The following is a 17,153-nucleotide window of genomic DNA, read 5'->3' as shown; positions in this document are numbered from 1 at the left end:
CACACACACACACACACACACACAGGGTGGTTATAGGGGCGACGTACGAGGGTGCAGGGAGGAGGGCGGGCGACGGGACCTGTGGCCTCGGGGAGAACGAGGAGTCGTGGGGTCTGGGTTGGGCCGGGTCCTGCTATGACGCCTGGCATAAAGGAATCAACAGCAGGGTGGAGGACACTCACCAGTGCTGCACTATAGGTGTCTATGTGGATCAGCCCGCAGGCCTGCTCTGCTTCTACGCCGTGGAGACAGACGAAGAGTCAAAGAAGAAAGAAGTGAAACTTATTCACAGGTTTAAGAATCCCATAAAGGAGAAAACTCTGCCAGGCTTCTGGCTGGGAATACAGTCCTCTTGTTTAATACTCAAGAAAGAGGAATGAGGTGAACGAGAACACAAAATCAGGGGTCAGGGTGTACAAATTGTGGATTTAAAATGTATATAGGCTAATAAATACAGTTTGCTATATGTAATAGTTTTACAGGTCAGACTGCTCTTTGGTTGCTGGAAATCATATATGATATTGAGCTTTAACTTTTGCTTTAGAAACAAACATTCAATTGTCTAATAAACCTGGTATTGTACAGTATATTACAATTATTGTTGGCTCTCTGATGAATTGCTTTTGTTCTTCTTTTGTAGCGCTTTCTAAATCCATAGCAATACATGTAATGAAAATGTAAATTGGAAAGCAATATGGTAGCTTCTCAAATAATTGAAAAACTTATCTCATTTGAGTTCAAATAAACATTTATACAGAAACAAGATCATCATCATCATCATGAAGCAAACTGTACAACATGTCTGTTTCAGTGTGACCAACAAACACATTCACACAAACTGAAAACCTCAGAGTCATTTCTGACTTTGACAAAAAGCAACAGAAAATATTCTGTAGAACGGGACATTTACATCAAAGAGAAGAAATTACGCTTCAAAAACACAGATTCATCAAGTATTCTACAAGGAATATTAAATTATCATTTCATCATATTTATCACTGACAACCAGAACAAACTCTGTTCAAACTACTGAACAAACACAGAAGACCCATCAACCCCTGTGAGAGGCAGAAAACATTACTTCACAATGACTATAAGCCATAAAATGTCTGGCCTGTGGGTCAGATGTTCGCTTTCAGAAACACACTCTGAGGGAAAATAAAAACAAGGGTCATAAAAACATCTTACAGGTAAAAACAGGCAACATAAACATTTATGTACAATATAAAAATTAAAAATTGTTCTGAAAATTCTGTTGCATGTAAATACTTCATAATAAATCTGATTTGCATTTGTGTCACATACAAACTACAACTGGAATTACTTAAAATAAAAAAATTTGTTTTGTTTTTTAAATTTCCCCCTATGGCTGTAGTTTGTGCTCAAAAAAGAGCCAAGAATGTTACACAATACACACACACACAAAAATGCACTCATTCAAATAAATAAAGACCCAACAGATGTTTTACCCTCACAAATATATGTCCGTGTCATTTTGCAGAAACAATTAAATCTATTCTCAAGAACATTAAGATGAATTATGACCCAGACATTTCTCAAGTGTTGTTCTTGAGATTCACCCAAAACTGATTGTGTAGTTCAGTCATCTGAGAACTTTGGCTGCATCTGAAATCACACACACTTCCCTACGATATAGCAGGCGGAAAACAGCATGTGACAATAGTACGTCTGAAATTACAGGACTCGTAAAAGAGTAGAGAAAAAGTCCCTGGATGACCCAATTCATCCGTTGGGATTCTGAAGTGCGTGTATGATTGACACTTTACTATCCCATGAGGCCACAGGAGAGGATCTGTGAATGACAGTGAACTGACACAACTGACACTGGTAGGTCACATAATAACAACATGGCGAATGTAGTACGTCTGGATTACATTCATACTACACTCATTTATACTATGTAGAACACACTTTTTTTAGCGGTCGTGAAGTAATTACTTATTCAAAATAAGCACCTACTCAAGACGTAGCCTTTGTGTTATAGGTCTGCTTCTGAAACTTTAGTTATGTGTGAATATATAATGGTTCAAAAGATATTTTGAACAATCTTTTTACAGAGGTTTACGTACAGACCCAATTAAATAGTGACACTTAACGCAGAACATATCAGGGAGGGTCATTATTACCCATCAAGGTTGATGACCTTTGACCCTGGCTGTCCTCTTGAAATGCCATGGGGTTTTGATTCATAACAGTGTAAATTTACCAAAAGCACCTATGGAATATTTAACTTTAAACATCATTTTGGAATTTCTGGGAATGATTATATTTAGTCCAGTCATTTTAAGCCAAAATGGGGGTCAACCATGAACAAATTGCAACAGAAGCAAACTCAACTGATTTTGTATCCTCAATATGTCCTGAGTAAGGAAAAAAAAAAGTCCAGAGGAATCCCATTAGGAGAAAGTTTAGAAAAAGACCCAAATATTCATACGCCTATTCATTCTTTTTCTTACGTGAATAGGGTAAAAATTTTAACCTTTAGATATCACCATGAAAATTACTGTGTTGATTACTTACATCAAGACAAACAAAAAATGTATTACAAGTTTTTTTAAATTGTTTGTTAACATGGACAAACGGTGCATAATCTAATTATGTATGTGCTAATTTGCATAAATACCACAACAGATCTAAACATTGAGTATAGTCAGGTGAAAATGTCTTGTTGAATCTTGTTGACATATAACAGTAAAAGACTTAATATTAAGGTCTGAATGGAACCCATTTAGGCTACCCATGAGCATTAATGCATAGAGGCAGGAAGAAGTACTTCAAGCCAGCCTTTATTAAGTTTTAAGAGATGGGGTTTGGGGCTGCGTCCGTGGGACTGTTTCTGGGGGACGAGTCTGAGGGAAGAACAGGAGACAATGGTAAGGAGAATGCAGAAGACAAAAGGTAGGTAAAATAAAAAGTTAATCCCCAAATGAGATTCTTCAGAACTTTTTTTTCCTTACTCAGGAAATATTGAGGATATAAAATCAGTTGAGTTTGCTTCTGTTGCAATTTGTTCAACTTTTTTTCCTAAAATGACTGAACTAATTCTTGTTTTCAACTATTTATGCCACCTCTGCAGTTTAATTCATACATCAACGGAGACGGAGTTCAGTACCATAGTGTTCACATAACACAGATGGGTCACGCCATCATAAAACACCTTTATACAAAACTCATCAGATCCCTAAACCAGCAGGACCATCAGTAACCAAATATTTGGACCGTTGTAAATATAGTCTTTCATCGTTGTTTAACGTTCACCTGGTCCAGGCAAACGCATGTATGGCTTAGCAGTACCATAATTATACGTCTACTTAAAGCGACAGTGCACTCGAAAAGAGAAAACGATCATCAAAGTCGTTACTCCGGGTGCACGTAAACAACGTATTGATATGTAACATGTTTAAACCGGGAAGATTTTCACATACAGTAGCTAGTGTATGGCTTCATGCAAGTAATATGCATTTGAATATAATCGGTTTTGGAGCAACTTGCACAACTGGCTAGAAAACTCGTGTGAACGTGACGCTTTTTGGGGTGAGCTAACCCTTTAAAGTCAGTTATTTTTGTGCCCATCTGTATGCATGTACACATAAAAATGATTGTTGCCAACAGCAAAGTACGAATAAAAAAATCTTGATTGAAATAGATCCTTCTGAGATGTTTGTAAACTGTAGTTTCTTCCCTCTCACTTTCTCATAATACACTTGATTGGACACTTTCAATGTGGCCGTTTGCCGAATGGGAATGGTGGTTTTCCTCGAGCAGGGGGTGTAAGGTGTCAAGAGGGGTCAGGTCTGTGTCTGTAGTGGCGCACGGCTCATATCTCGCCTCAGGGTCAGCGGGAGACTGGCCCAGCCGGTCCAGGAGGAGGGAATGGAGGTATCCGATGGGAACAGGAAGGAATGCAACAACGATGAGTGAGACCAGGACAGCAAGCGCCCAACCAGGATAAGGGAGATCTTCCTTAGATGCCTGAGGGGAAATGTAGGACAAAAGCAATGTTAACCTTGTAAAGCCTCACATATGTCAGTCCAAAACATTTTTTTTTTTTAGTGAACTTATAGCAAAACCTAAAAATATATTCGCATTTACATGTCTGATTTTTCTTAAAGGGATAGTTCACTTTGAAATTAAATTTTGGTATGTTTTAGCTTACCTCAAGGGCATCCAAGATGTAGGTGTCTTTGTTTCTGCAGTAGTTTCAATTTTCATATTTTTAGGTCAAACCGTTCTTGTCTGTCAGTCATATAATGCAGGTCTATGGTCACTGTCTCAAAGAGCATGCACAGAGTCCAAATTAAAACAATTCCCCATCGTCCAAATTAAACAATTCCCCATCGTAAGTACACACTGATGGCCTAAGACACGAAACGAGCGGTTTGTGTGAGAAAACGAACCATGTGACACGGCCACGTCCACGTCTTGTAACACAGCCACGTCCAAGTGATCTGTATGCAGACTGGTGCATAGATATATACACTAGATGTCGCCTTGGCTACGGCAGTTCTTAACGAATGCCGTAGCCAAGGCGACATCTAGTGTATATATCTATGCACCAGTCTGCGCACACGTCACACCAGGAAGCGCGCGCGCCCTCAGATCACTTGGACATGGCTGTGTTACAAGAGGTAAAACCGATATAAATACTGTTCGTTTTCTCACACAAACCGCTCGTTTCGTGTCTTAGGCCATCAATGTGTACTTACGATGGGGAATTGTTTAATTTGGACGATGGGGAATTGTTTTAATTTGGACTCTGTGCATGCTCTTTGAGACAGTGACCACAGACCTGCATTATATGACTGACAGACAAGAACGGTTTGACCTAAAAATATCAAAATTGAAACTACTGCAGAAACAAAGACACCTACATCTTGGATGCCCTTGAGGTAAGCTAAAACATACCAAAATTTTATTTCAAAGTGAACTATCCCTTTAAGTCTCACATTCTTCAGGCTACTTCAGGCTTTTATGGTTCATATAATGAGAATATGGAGCTCAAACACAAGAAAAAGCCTTGATTCAGAGCATCAAACAGATATGCAATTTGGTGCAGATGCTGATATTTATATGGCTAAAAAGGAAAGCAAAATTCTGATCGCTTCTAATGTAAATCAATGAATTTTTTATAACAGCATTGCAGACTACTTACATAAATGCACATAAATATCAGTCATCCCTCTATATCTGCTAATAATATGTCTTATATGATATTTAAATGCTTACTTTTATGATCAAAGCTCTGTAGTTTTAAAACATTTAATGCAATGTAATACAATGATGATTGAGAGATGAAGAAATAAACCTTCCTCAAAAGCCTGATGATCATATTTGACTCACATTTGAATGTGATTTTTCAATGTATGGATAATCAAGTAAATAAAGTTGCCTTGCCTGACTTTCTTCTCTTAAAATTGCTAGTTTACATCTTGCAATTCTGACTTTTATTTTAGAATTGCATGACAAAGTCGCAATTGTGTGTTATAAAGTCAGAATTGCGAAACAAGCTTCCATACTAGTAAGTGTTCAACACTATAAAAGTTGATCTTATGTTTACTTTATCAAAATCAGTGCAGATTTCACAGTAAAGAGACATATTTACAATTATATTACAAGATTATTTACTTGCTAAAAAAAAGAATAAACGATCAATCAGACAACAGAAAGCATGTAAGTAGATTGTGTGCAACAGGTTTTTCAGAGAAGTTTTGATCATGTTAATAATCTATAGGTCTTAGAAAGTAGCTTTATAGGGTTAAAGATTAAGGAAATGGTTTACTTATGATCTGACCTTTTCTCTATTCCAGGCGGTGTATGTAGGGCGATTCAGGACCATCTTTAGCAGACTGGCACCCAAGAGTCCCAGCATAGCGACTGGACACACGTACTTCCACAGGTACTTGTACACCACAGGGACCGGCCGATTCAACATCCGTTTCAGGTCCTCTAAAAACCTGCATTAATAAATACATCTCGTTTATGCATTCAACCAGATGACGAAACACTTCTACTCGAGCACTGAGAGTCTGCGGTACCTGTCGGCTCCATAAACCCAGGCCACGCTGACGGTCTGAAAGATGACAACGATGATGAGCGGAAGTGTGGCGGAATAATCATCAAACATCGTCACAAAGTAGTTTCCACAGCGCTGAGTGAACATTAGACCAATCAGAAAGCCCAACACACAGCTGCACGCTGGCAGAGAGAGAACACCACCACACAAAGATTAAACACACCCATCTTATTCAAACTACTGGGAAAACCCAAATATAAACACAAGAACAACAGAACAATTGGTACATGTTTAATGGAAACAGTGTGTTACCTGTGAAGATGAGTTTGTGATTGCGTAGTGTCTTGAAGGTGTCTGTTAGCGGTGTCAGTATTCCGGCCATGGTGCCGAACATAGTGGACAATCCCAGATTGAGCAGCATGAGGAAGAACAGCACCGACCAGAACGGACTCCCGGGAAACAACGTCATGGCTTCTGTGAACGCTATGAACGCTAAACCCGTTCCCTCAACACCCTGAGAGAGAGAAAGAAGATCATCACCTTCAATGAGTCACTTTAGAAATGGAGGATAACTAGAGAAATAGCCTTTTAAGATTTTATTCATCTCCATGACTTCTTTAGACCTAGAGATCATATTTTTGATGTCTCCTACCCTAGCAACCACCCAGAACATTCTAGCAATGCCCTAGCAACCCCCCAGAACATTCCAGCATTGCTATAACAACCCCCCAAAACATTCCAGCATTGCCCTAGCAACCCCCCAGAACATTCCAGCATTGCTATAACAACCCCCCAAAACATTCCAGCATTGCCATAGCAACCACACAAAACATTCCAGCATTGCCCTAGCAACCCCCCAGAACATTCCACCAATGCAAATGTATTGCGAGTTTTGCATTACTTACATTTTCATCAGACATTGCCGTTCTATATGTATATTTTCCGTACCTGTTTCAGTTCTTCCTCCAGGCTGCAGGCGGTGATGTTGTAATCGGGGATCTTCAGATACTGGCCCACACTCCTGTACCAGTCTTCATACCCATCCAGTGTGAGGTTCTCCACATTTGAAGCATTGAAGAGGTCAGGGAGAGAAGCGCTGGATATGGCCTTCAGATTACTGCAACATACACAACCATTCATCTCAGCATCTTAAAGATTCAGTCAAATATATTAAAAGCATTCATTTAATTTCAACATCGTTAAATGTTATGTAACCATTTTAATAATTTGTAGCAACATTACACGTTAGCCATTTTACAAGACCTATTTGCAAAGCTATAATCTCTCTATAAATTACAGGAACGTCTGTCTGTCTGTGTGTCTGTGTGTGTGTCTGTATGTCTGTCTGTGTGTCTGTGTGTCTGTTAACCACATATCTCTCGAACCGTTAGTCCGATGGATTTCAAACTTGACAGGTGTCTCGCTACGGTCACGAGTAAGTGCAGTGCCAAGTTTGACGTTGTTTGGATGAGAAATGCTAAAGATATCGTTAAATATATCATTTTTAAAAGGTTGTGGTTTAAAAACATTCTGACATTAGAGAGTTGTATCGGTCAAAGAAGCCCCAAGAAGGTTGTGGTTTAAAAATAAACATTCTGACTAGGGCTGCACGATATGAGGAAAAGCTGCGATGTGCGATAACATTGTTTAATATTGCGATGACGATATGACTTGCGATAAATATTCAAATGTGAATGTTAGCTATAGCTAACAACAATTCCTGCATTTTTTTTTTTTTTTTAAATAGACATTGTACGTCTATTCAGATTACGCGATTTAGCGCGAGTGAGTGAGCGAGGGACAGCGAGGGACAGTGAGTGTGTGTGTGTGTGTGTGTGCGCGAGTGAGTGAGCGAGGGACAGTGAGTGTGTGTGTATGTGTGTGTGTGTGTGTGTGTGTGCGCGCGAGTGAGCGAGGGACAGTGTGTGTGTGTGTGTGTGCGCCAGTGAATGTTTGCGAGTGAATGTGTGCGTGTGACGGCACGCGATGACTGGTCGGAAAGCAACGTGTAGTCTGACATGTCTCGTCCATGACACGACAAGATTTTAGGAGTCAAAATCGTGTAATCTGACACCGTGACTATCGTAACAGACACAAAAATCTTGTAATCTGAACCAGGTGTTATTCATCGTGTCAGGCTGTCTGTTGCGATGTGTTCATCGCGCGAGTTCATATCGCGATGACGATGAAAATTCGATGTATCGTTCAGCCCTAATTCTGACAATCTGTCAGCTACACTGTTTACTTCTGAATATTATAGTTTGGATCCAAAACGTGATAAATCCATTTTGATTTATTTGAGTAAAAATGTGTTTTCTTTACCAAGAAACCAACAATTACTAAAAACACACACAAAAACTGATTTTGCACGGGCACTTTGCACTGCTCCCTGAATCGACACGCTTATTCATTTGTGGATGTAAACTGAATCTGTAAGTCAGCTATGCTGTTTACTTCTGAATATTATATTTCATTCTGGTGCGCTTAACGTTATCGCTACTGTAAGTAGCCTATGCTATTCACCAACTAAACATATCCTATTCAATGCGTTCACAGTCTCTTTCACGGGCATCATTTGTAGTGGCCTATTCACAAACTGTTTGCTCAAGCATAGCGTTTTCTCGGAGTTCACTGTGTGCTTTCTACCATGCACAAAAAAAATGTCACTGAACTTTTGCTGTGTAATTGTAACAATGAGCACTCAAACACACCAAACCAACAATTACTAAAAACACACACAAATCTGATTTTGCACGGGCATTTTTTGCACTAGTCTATCTATAAATAACAGAAACGTCTGTCTGTCTGTTAACCACATATCTCTCGCACCGTTAGTCCGATGGATTTCAAATTCGACAGGTGTCTTGCCACGGGCACGAGTAAGTGCAGTGCCAAGTTTGACGTTGTTTGGATGAGAAATGCTAAAGATATCGTTAAATTTTTAAAAGGCTGTGGTTTAAAAATAAACATTCTGACACTAGAGGGTTGTATCGGTCAAAGAAGCCCCAAGTAGGTTGTGGTTTAAAAATAAACATTCTGACATAAACACTCTGTCAGCTACACTGTTTACTTCTGAATATTATAGTTTGGTTCCAGAACGTGATAAATACATTTTGATTAGAGTAAAAATGTGTTTTCTTTACCAAGAAAGTGGCAAGATGAAAACCACTATTTTCTGTTTCAAACTTTCACATAGCATCTTTAGGTTATAATAACAAATTCAAATCCAGATTTTGATTTTCAAAGATTTATTATAAAAACGGATTCTTTTTTCCCAAAATGCAATAAAGTCAAGACACTTTTTTTTCAAAATGCTATCATATTGAAACAGTTGAAATCAGCCATCACTTTTTTGACGGCGATCAGCTCACAAAAACTGATTTTGCACGGGCACTTTGCACTGCTCCCTGAATCGCGACGCGCTTATTCATTTGTGGATGTTAACGGAATCTGTAAGTCAGCTATGCTGTTTCTGAATATTATATTTCATTCTGGAGCGCATAACGTTATCGCTACTGTGTAATAGTAGCCTATGCTATTCACCAACTAAACATATCCTATTCAATGCGTTCACAGTCTCTTTCACGAGCATCATTTGTAGTTGCCTATTCACAAACTGTTTGCTCAAGCATAGCGTTTTCTCAGAGTTCACTGTGCGCTTTCTACCATGCACAAATAAAAATGTCACTGAACTTTTGCTGTGTAATTGTAACAATGAGCACTCAAACACACCAAACCAACAATTACTAAAAACACTCAAAAACTGATTTTGCACGGGCATTTTGCACTAGCACTTAGAAGATGGTGGTATACATAAACACTCAGTCAGCTACACTGTTTACTTCTGAATATTATAGTTTATTCACAGCCATCATTTGTAGTAACCTAGCCTGCTCCCTGAACTCAATGCGTTCACAGGCTCTTTCACGGGCACCAAACCAACAATTACTAAAAACTGATTTTGCACGGGCATTTTGCACTAGTTTATTAAAATACAGTATGTTTGAGGATCAAACCATCCCAAATAATTTGTGTGTAACTTGCATACTGACCGTTTGACACAGTTAGTGGCGATGGTTTTGGCTCTGAAGCCCAGCACAGCAAACACCACCAGCGAGGCCAGCACAGACGTCAGGAAGTTGACGCCAGACACGGTGAACGCGTCGCGATGGCAGTTGTTGTTCCGCGGGTTGTAGGAAGAGTAGGCGATGACAGAACCGAAACCCAAACCCAGAGCGAAGAAGACCTGAGTCGCCGCCTGACGCCACACCTGAACGTCAGCCAATATCTCCAGCTGAGAGAAACACCACAGCAAGAGGGATTAAACTCACTTAGGGAAATTGATTGTGAACTGCTTCCAAGTTACACTAAACATGTCACACGATCAAAATAATAATACTTACAAAAAGAAGAAGAGATTCATTTTAAGCAGCGTTTGTCAAATTTTTGGTAATTGAAATTAAATAAAATATAAATATTTAATGAAAAACTTAAACTAGAAACGTTGCCTTAGCAATTAACTGAAATAAGTTTAAACTGAAGTACTAAAACTACAGAAAAAGAATTATATATATATATATATAAAAAAACAAACAAACAAACATGACAAGAGCACAGAACATTACTAAATTGAAAATATACAAAAAGGCAATTTAAAATATTAATAAATACTACATTGGTACATAAATAATCCTAAAACAATACTGATTTAAATTAATAACATAACAAAACAGAGAGAAGACACTTCTTATGGACTATGGTGTCTACTCAAACCCTGCCCATATTCTGGAGCTCAACTCAACATGCAGCGCAGAAAGCAGTCATGTGTTGGTCTACGTACTCTGGGGTAAAACATGAATTTGATGCCCTCAGACGCTCCGTCGAGCGTCACGCCTCTGATCAGGAAACACAGCAACACCACGTACGGAAACACCGAGGAGAAATACATCACCTGCACACATCAATATCCTCAATTATCAAATTACAACACACAATAAACAAAGTTTGATTTGCCATTTTTTAATTAATGCATTTTTTAAATCAAACTTTTCTTCCCATTTAAAAAAGAAATTCATAGAAAGTTTTTTTTTTATTACAAATCAAACTTTGTTTATTATTTTGCATAGAAATAGTAAAAAAAAAAATATATATTATAGCCATCTATTGCTATATATATATATATATATATATATATATATATATATATATATATATATATATATATATATATATATATATATATATATATATATATATATATATATATATATATATATATATATAATCGTGATTAATCTCATCCAAAATAAAAGTTTGTGTTTACATAATATATGTGTTTGTACTTGGTATAATTATTTTGTATATATAAATACACACACATGCATGTATATATTTAAGAAATATTTGCATACATATACTGTATATATTTATATATAATTTATATTATATAAGTATAATTTTTTATATATAAATAACAGTTTTTCTTAAATATATACATGCATGTGTGTATTTGTATATACAAATTTAATTATACACAGTACACACATTATTTAAACACACTTTTATTTTGGATGGGATTAATCGCGATTAATCGTTTCACAGCCCTAATATATATATAATAATTATTTCTTAAATACTTATTGCATGTTTTTTTTTTAAAATCAAACTTTTAAATTATTACTTTGCATATAAACAGTCCCTTTTATAACACTAATGTTACATCCACGACACACACTCACTCACAGTACCTTGCCGGTAGATTTGATGCCCTTGTACATGGCCAGACAGACGATGACCCAAGCGGCCAGCAAACATCCAGTGATGATGGGGTTTAACTCTCCCGTTTCATCAATGGAGTCGGTGATGTCCAGAGCTTTACGGTACCAGAAATACGACGTGGGAGAGCTGGCGGCACATTCCTTCACTGAGTAAAAACAACAAATGCATTTTTTTTTTAAAAGTCACATTTCTGGCATTAGTTACTCATATTTAATCTCTCAAGTGAGAATTACTATAATTGTATCTTGCATAACACAAACCACGTTTCCATTACAGATATTTTCTAAATGTCGGTTAAAAACTACTGTGATAAATTGCAGCATTTCATTATTGTTTTAGAACTTTTGTCTTTTATGAGTTTAATAAACAACTCTCTCGTCTTCTGTCCAAACATACCACGTCATCTTTAAAGAATGTACGTCAGGTGACCTTTAAATGCGCAAAAACTGTTTCCATTTCAGTTTTGCGAAATATTCCTTTTTTGAATTGCCTGAAAAACCTCCTCATGCGAGTGTAAAAACTTTTTTTGCGATTTGTGCGAGTTTTTGCGAAATTGACGCGTTTCCATTGGCCATATGTTCAATTTGCGCAATTTGAAGGACAATGGAAAAGTGGCTGCACACACTCCAAATCCTCACCAGTGATGTTCCCTTCTGTTGGACATTTTTCCCATGGTAGAGGATACTGGAAAGAATTTCCCATGTAAAAGATACTCCAACCGATGATGACGTTATAATACAGAGCTACAAAGAAACACACCTGGGAAATAAAAAGCATTTAAATGAGCATTTAATTCAATAACTGATGATAATTGTGTATTTTGTGTGAGTCTGCTTATTATGTTCACAATTTCAGTATTATATTTTCTACGATGCATGTAGCAGTGCAATCGGCCAATCACGCTAGAGATGACTCACCACACAGCTGGAGTAGCCAATGCCAACCAGTTTTGGAGAAATGTGCCTCCAGACGCCGATGCTGCCCTGTCTGATGCTCTGACCAGCCGCCAACTCCAGAAAAAACAACGGCACTCCAACCAGCAGCATCAACACCACATACAGCAAGATGAACGCTCCTGATACACATGACAAAACAATTATTAAAGTCCCTCTCTGCTGAAAATCCAGCTTTTAATGTTGTTTATGTGTCTATGTGGTGTTTTTAATATGCTTTAAGACAAACTATGTGTAAATTCATAAGTCGACACCATTGCTGAGTATTTTCTCCTTAAAACTGCAGTGAATCAAAGACAGTCTCAAAAACACGCTTTGAAATCGCTGGTGTTTCTGACGTCACAAACGACCTTGTAACCAATCAGAACAACGTGTGATCGTCAACGAGTGAGTGGAGGCGGGGCTCATTTTCATATTCACAGAACCACGTATTAAATGTGGCAAGGGTGTAGAATGAGTTACATTCAAGCTATTTTAAGGCATGGAGATTATTTTTCAAGGAAAAAAACATTTAAATATGTAATTTTGGTGATCAAAGATTAGTTTTAAGGGATAACATGATTGACTACAGGGGGACTTCAAATATAAGCCTGGATAGTCTTTGCATAATCAAACCCATCTCCTCCTCACTCACCTCCTCCGTTCTGATGGCAGAGGTATGGGAACCTCCACACGTTTCCCAATCCCACACTGAACCCGAGCTGAGCGAGGAAATACTCCACTTTACTGTCCCAGCCGTCTCGGGCCGTTTCCAGCGTGACCTCCTGCTCGACCCCTGAGCCCAGATCAGCCTCGTCCCGCTGGCCGTCTCCAGGTAACGGGGGCTTCTCTGACATCATCTGAGAGAGAAACAGAAGCTTGTTTTCGTATTCAAATAAATCTCACATAAAGCCACGGCGCTGCATTGAAGATTAGACGTTGTTATAAAATATGCTGCTATAAAAGCCGATCTTATCTTGCCAGTTCAGTCGTAAAACTGCTCAATCATGTGTGATGCTTCCTGTCAGACTGCTATTGAAGTTCACTTCCGTCTGAGTGATCAGACCAAACAAAGGATGGAGTAAAACTACATGAGAAGAAGTGTTGATGTGAATTGCGATTATTGGATATGGATTTTAAATCGGCGCAAATTGCTTATAATATGCAACGTGAAGCCAAAGCACTCAAGGTTCAATTGATTTGTTCATTTGCAGGTTTAAAAATATTTGTAACTACTCAGGTTACTGTATAAAGATAATTATGACATGCAATGAAACAAAAGCTTGGTCTAGATCAGTGGTTCCCAAACCTGTCCTGAAGGCACCCCAACACTGCACATTTTCTTTGTCTCCCTAATCAAACACACCTGATTCAACTCATCAGCTCATTAACCCATGTGATGAGCTGATGAGTTGAATCAGGTGTGTTTGACATCTTTCAAAATACAAATTACAACATACTACTGCATACTAATAATCAATGTACTATTACTATCATCAACAAAAATTATAAAAAGACGAGCTATAATAAAATAATAATCAAGTGGTTTAGGATCCAAAACAGAACAGTAAGAAATTTAGAATAAAATGGACCTAAATGAGATGAGCCCACACAAAGTCACAAACAGCCTAAATGCAAAATTGAAAATAATAATAACACTCTTCAATATCAGGAAAACTATTTTTAAAATTCCCTGACATTATAATCACTATGGTGGGTGGGCATGCGCAGTTGACAGCAGGAAACATTGCCTAACTGTCGCTTTAAAACCACTCTAAAACAAGTATTCAATTGAATATGTGCATAAATAAGCTCTTTATTGTAATATGAATCAAAAACCAAACGCTGTTTGGTGAGATCTAACACCGCAGAGCCAGTTTAACCAGTCAAAATCAGCTGGTGCATCTCATACGCAACTAAAATGAAATAATTATTAATATATGCGTCCATATTAGCATGTAAATCAATTAAACTTAGTATTAATGTCCTTCATGAATATATAGTAAATATCTGCATTAAAGAAATTCTCACCGCTGCTGTTTCGTTCTTTCGGGCTCTCAAACACGCGCACGTGTTAATGAGTTATGGCGCGCGCTATTGTCACCGCCCGGCACACGCGTGCGGCTCAAATCCTCTTTGAAGAAATCACTTCACAGCTTCCCTAACCGAACCGTACACATACAAACTACTGGAATAATGATTTGACGTATCGAGGAACAAAGAACAACGCGTATTTTTGCCCGCGTTTTACTCTTCCGTAGTGGTTGTGGGTTTACGGAACCTGAGGCAACGCCCCTCCTACGCGCGCGCGCGCCCGCCCATATTTATAAGACCCCGCCCACTTGACGACGCTCGAGGCATTGTGAGCGCGCGTGCTTTAGCCTGAAATATCACCTCTTTAGTTTTTAAACGTAGCAAGTGAAAGTATAAAAAGTTTTTTGAATGTATAGTTATAAAGTTGTAAGATATATATTTTTTTATAAAGTATTAGGCTATAAAAAATTAGTAGCCTATTAATCGCGAAATATTACAAAAATACTTTAGTGTTATTCTTAGTTCTTTTTATTTCGTTACTTATTTCTATACATTTCTCCTATATCTTCTATCTAATGCACACAACAAAGTTTCACTTTGTTTTTCCTTGCGACGCATCGAAACCGTTTACCATCAGTCAGTCAGTTTCTATAGAGTAACCATCTACATCTATAATAGCTGAATTGTTTATTTATATATTTTATTATGGTTTTCCATATGCTGGCTCTGCGTTTCCTCCAGGAAGTTTCACTGATGACTGATGCAATAAACCAAGAAAATTACACGAGATTGAAGGCACCGACACGTGGCGCTGTCAGCTCATGACGCGCTTAACATCTTATTTCTCTGTCAAAGTGAACTGACTCAAAACTATTCTCATATAATGCAAAGAAGCCTTACCAGGGTAAATAATAGCCTTCAATTATTTCAAATTATTCATAAGACTCATAAGCAACATACAAACTACATAGATATTGTCTGACAATTTTTTACATTTTAAAACTGCGTTTGGCTGCTGTGTAAATGTACTACGATTTAATAAGTGAATCACAATAATCAACCATCTTTGTTATAACATACCATCCTGTGACTGATAATGTAGCAGATTCCTCTACGAGAACCTCCTCGTTGACCTCTGAAGATCAGACATACAACGCAAAGAAATGATCCAAGACTTTTAAAATTCAGCTGAAATGTCAGGACCCAATGGATCAGTAAAGCAATCAAAATGAGTCGGGACTAAACGATCGTTTACATTTTAAAGTACAGTTGCTGTTTCAGCCCAGTAGAGAAAGTTCATTCCTCCTCTGGAGTTTATTTTGCCACGTTGTTGAATCCTTCCACATTCCAGCTGTCAATCTCAAGCAAGAACCGCCCAACACCGGACCAAAACACAGCCAGGCCCCGCCCACAATTGTGTGTGCTTCAGGAAAAACCACATGGGAAACAACATGGGAAACAAACTGCACAGAGGTGGGCAGATATGACCTAACAGACTAAAATTTCATTGACTATTTCAACTAAAGGGGATATATAGTAAAACGCAGTGTTAGGGAAAGTTACTTTAAAAAGTAACGCATTACCATTTTGCGTCACTGCCTAAAAGGGTAACATTGCGTTACTTAGTTACTTTTTATGGAAAGTAATGCATTTGCTATACAGACCCTTTCCAAAAAATTAGAATATCATGGAAAAGTTTATTTATTTCCATAATTCCATTCAAAACGTTAAACTTCCATATAGATTCAGGGCCCACAACTTAAACGATTTCAAGTGTTTAGTTGTTTATTTGTACATAATTTGGGCTTCCAGCTCATAAAACCCATGAAAACAGGATTTCAAAAAATTAGAATATTACATGAAATCACACAGTAATTACACAGTAATACCATCATTGAACCAGGTTTTGGTTCTTTTGCCAGTGTGGGCAGGTGCAAATCCTGCTGGAGAATGAAGGAAGCATAAAGTGCTCTGGAAATGTCCTGGTAGACGGCTGCGTTGTGTGGACCAACACCAGCCGATGACATGGCTCCCCAAACCAACACAGACTGTGGAAACTTCACATGATGCAAAATTTGCTCTCATCAGAAAAGAGGACTTTGGTCCACTGTGCTTTATTAAATCCAGAGTCAACGCAGCCGTCTACCAGGACATTTTCAGAGCACTTCATGCTTCCTTCATTTTTCAGCAGGATTTGCACCTGCCCACACTGCCAAAAGAACCAAAACCTGCTTCAATGACCATGGTATCACTGTGTAATTACTGTGTGATTTCATGTAATATTCTAATTTTTTGAAATCCTGTTTTCGTGGGTTTTATGAGCTGGAAGCCCAAATTATGTACAAATAAACAACTAAATACTTTAAATCGTTTAA

At 38.0% G+C, this 17,153-nt stretch overlaps 1 protein-coding gene across 5 annotated transcripts; it reads right to left on the bottom strand.

Moving 5' to 3' along the window:
• Window positions 1-79: 79 nt before the first annotated feature.
• slc6a16b (solute carrier family 6 member 16b) lies at window positions 80-16,160 on the bottom strand. Of its 5 annotated transcripts, none has more exons than XM_079862762.1 (13): window positions 16,034-16,158; window positions 15,859-15,913; window positions 13,400-13,604; window positions 12,730-12,887; window positions 12,451-12,571; window positions 11,782-11,957; window positions 10,875-10,985; window positions 10,087-10,328; window positions 6,983-7,151; window positions 6,347-6,548; window positions 6,057-6,216; window positions 5,813-5,975; window positions 80-3,993 (listed from the first exon to the last, which is right to left on the bottom strand). In XM_079862762.1, exons 2-13 carry the CDS (start codon window positions 15,859-15,861, stop codon window positions 3,715-3,717), a joined length of 1,989 nt encoding a protein of 662 aa, XP_079718888.1. In that variant the 5' UTR covers window positions 15,862-15,913; window positions 16,034-16,158; the 3' UTR covers window positions 80-3,714. The 5 variants fall into 5 exon arrangements, with proteins under 5 accessions (XP_079718888.1, XP_079718889.1, XP_079718890.1 ...); XM_079862764.1 differs by having other exon boundaries at window positions 81-2,870; window positions 3,850-3,993; window positions 15,859-16,160; XM_079862765.1 differs by lacking the exons at window positions 15,859-15,913; window positions 16,034-16,158 and adding an exon at window positions 14,776-15,044 and having other exon boundaries at window positions 81-2,870; window positions 3,850-3,993.
• Between the last annotated feature and the right edge of the window lie 993 nt (window positions 16,161-17,153).

Source organism: Squalius cephalus (genome assembly GCF_949319135.1).
Source record: "Squalius cephalus genome assembly, chromosome: 25".
Taxonomy (NCBI): domain Eukaryota; kingdom Metazoa; phylum Chordata; class Actinopteri; order Cypriniformes; family Leuciscidae; genus Squalius; species Squalius cephalus.
The sequence above is the reverse complement of the archived record's forward strand: the minus strand, read 5'-3'. Positions and strand labels throughout refer to the sequence as shown.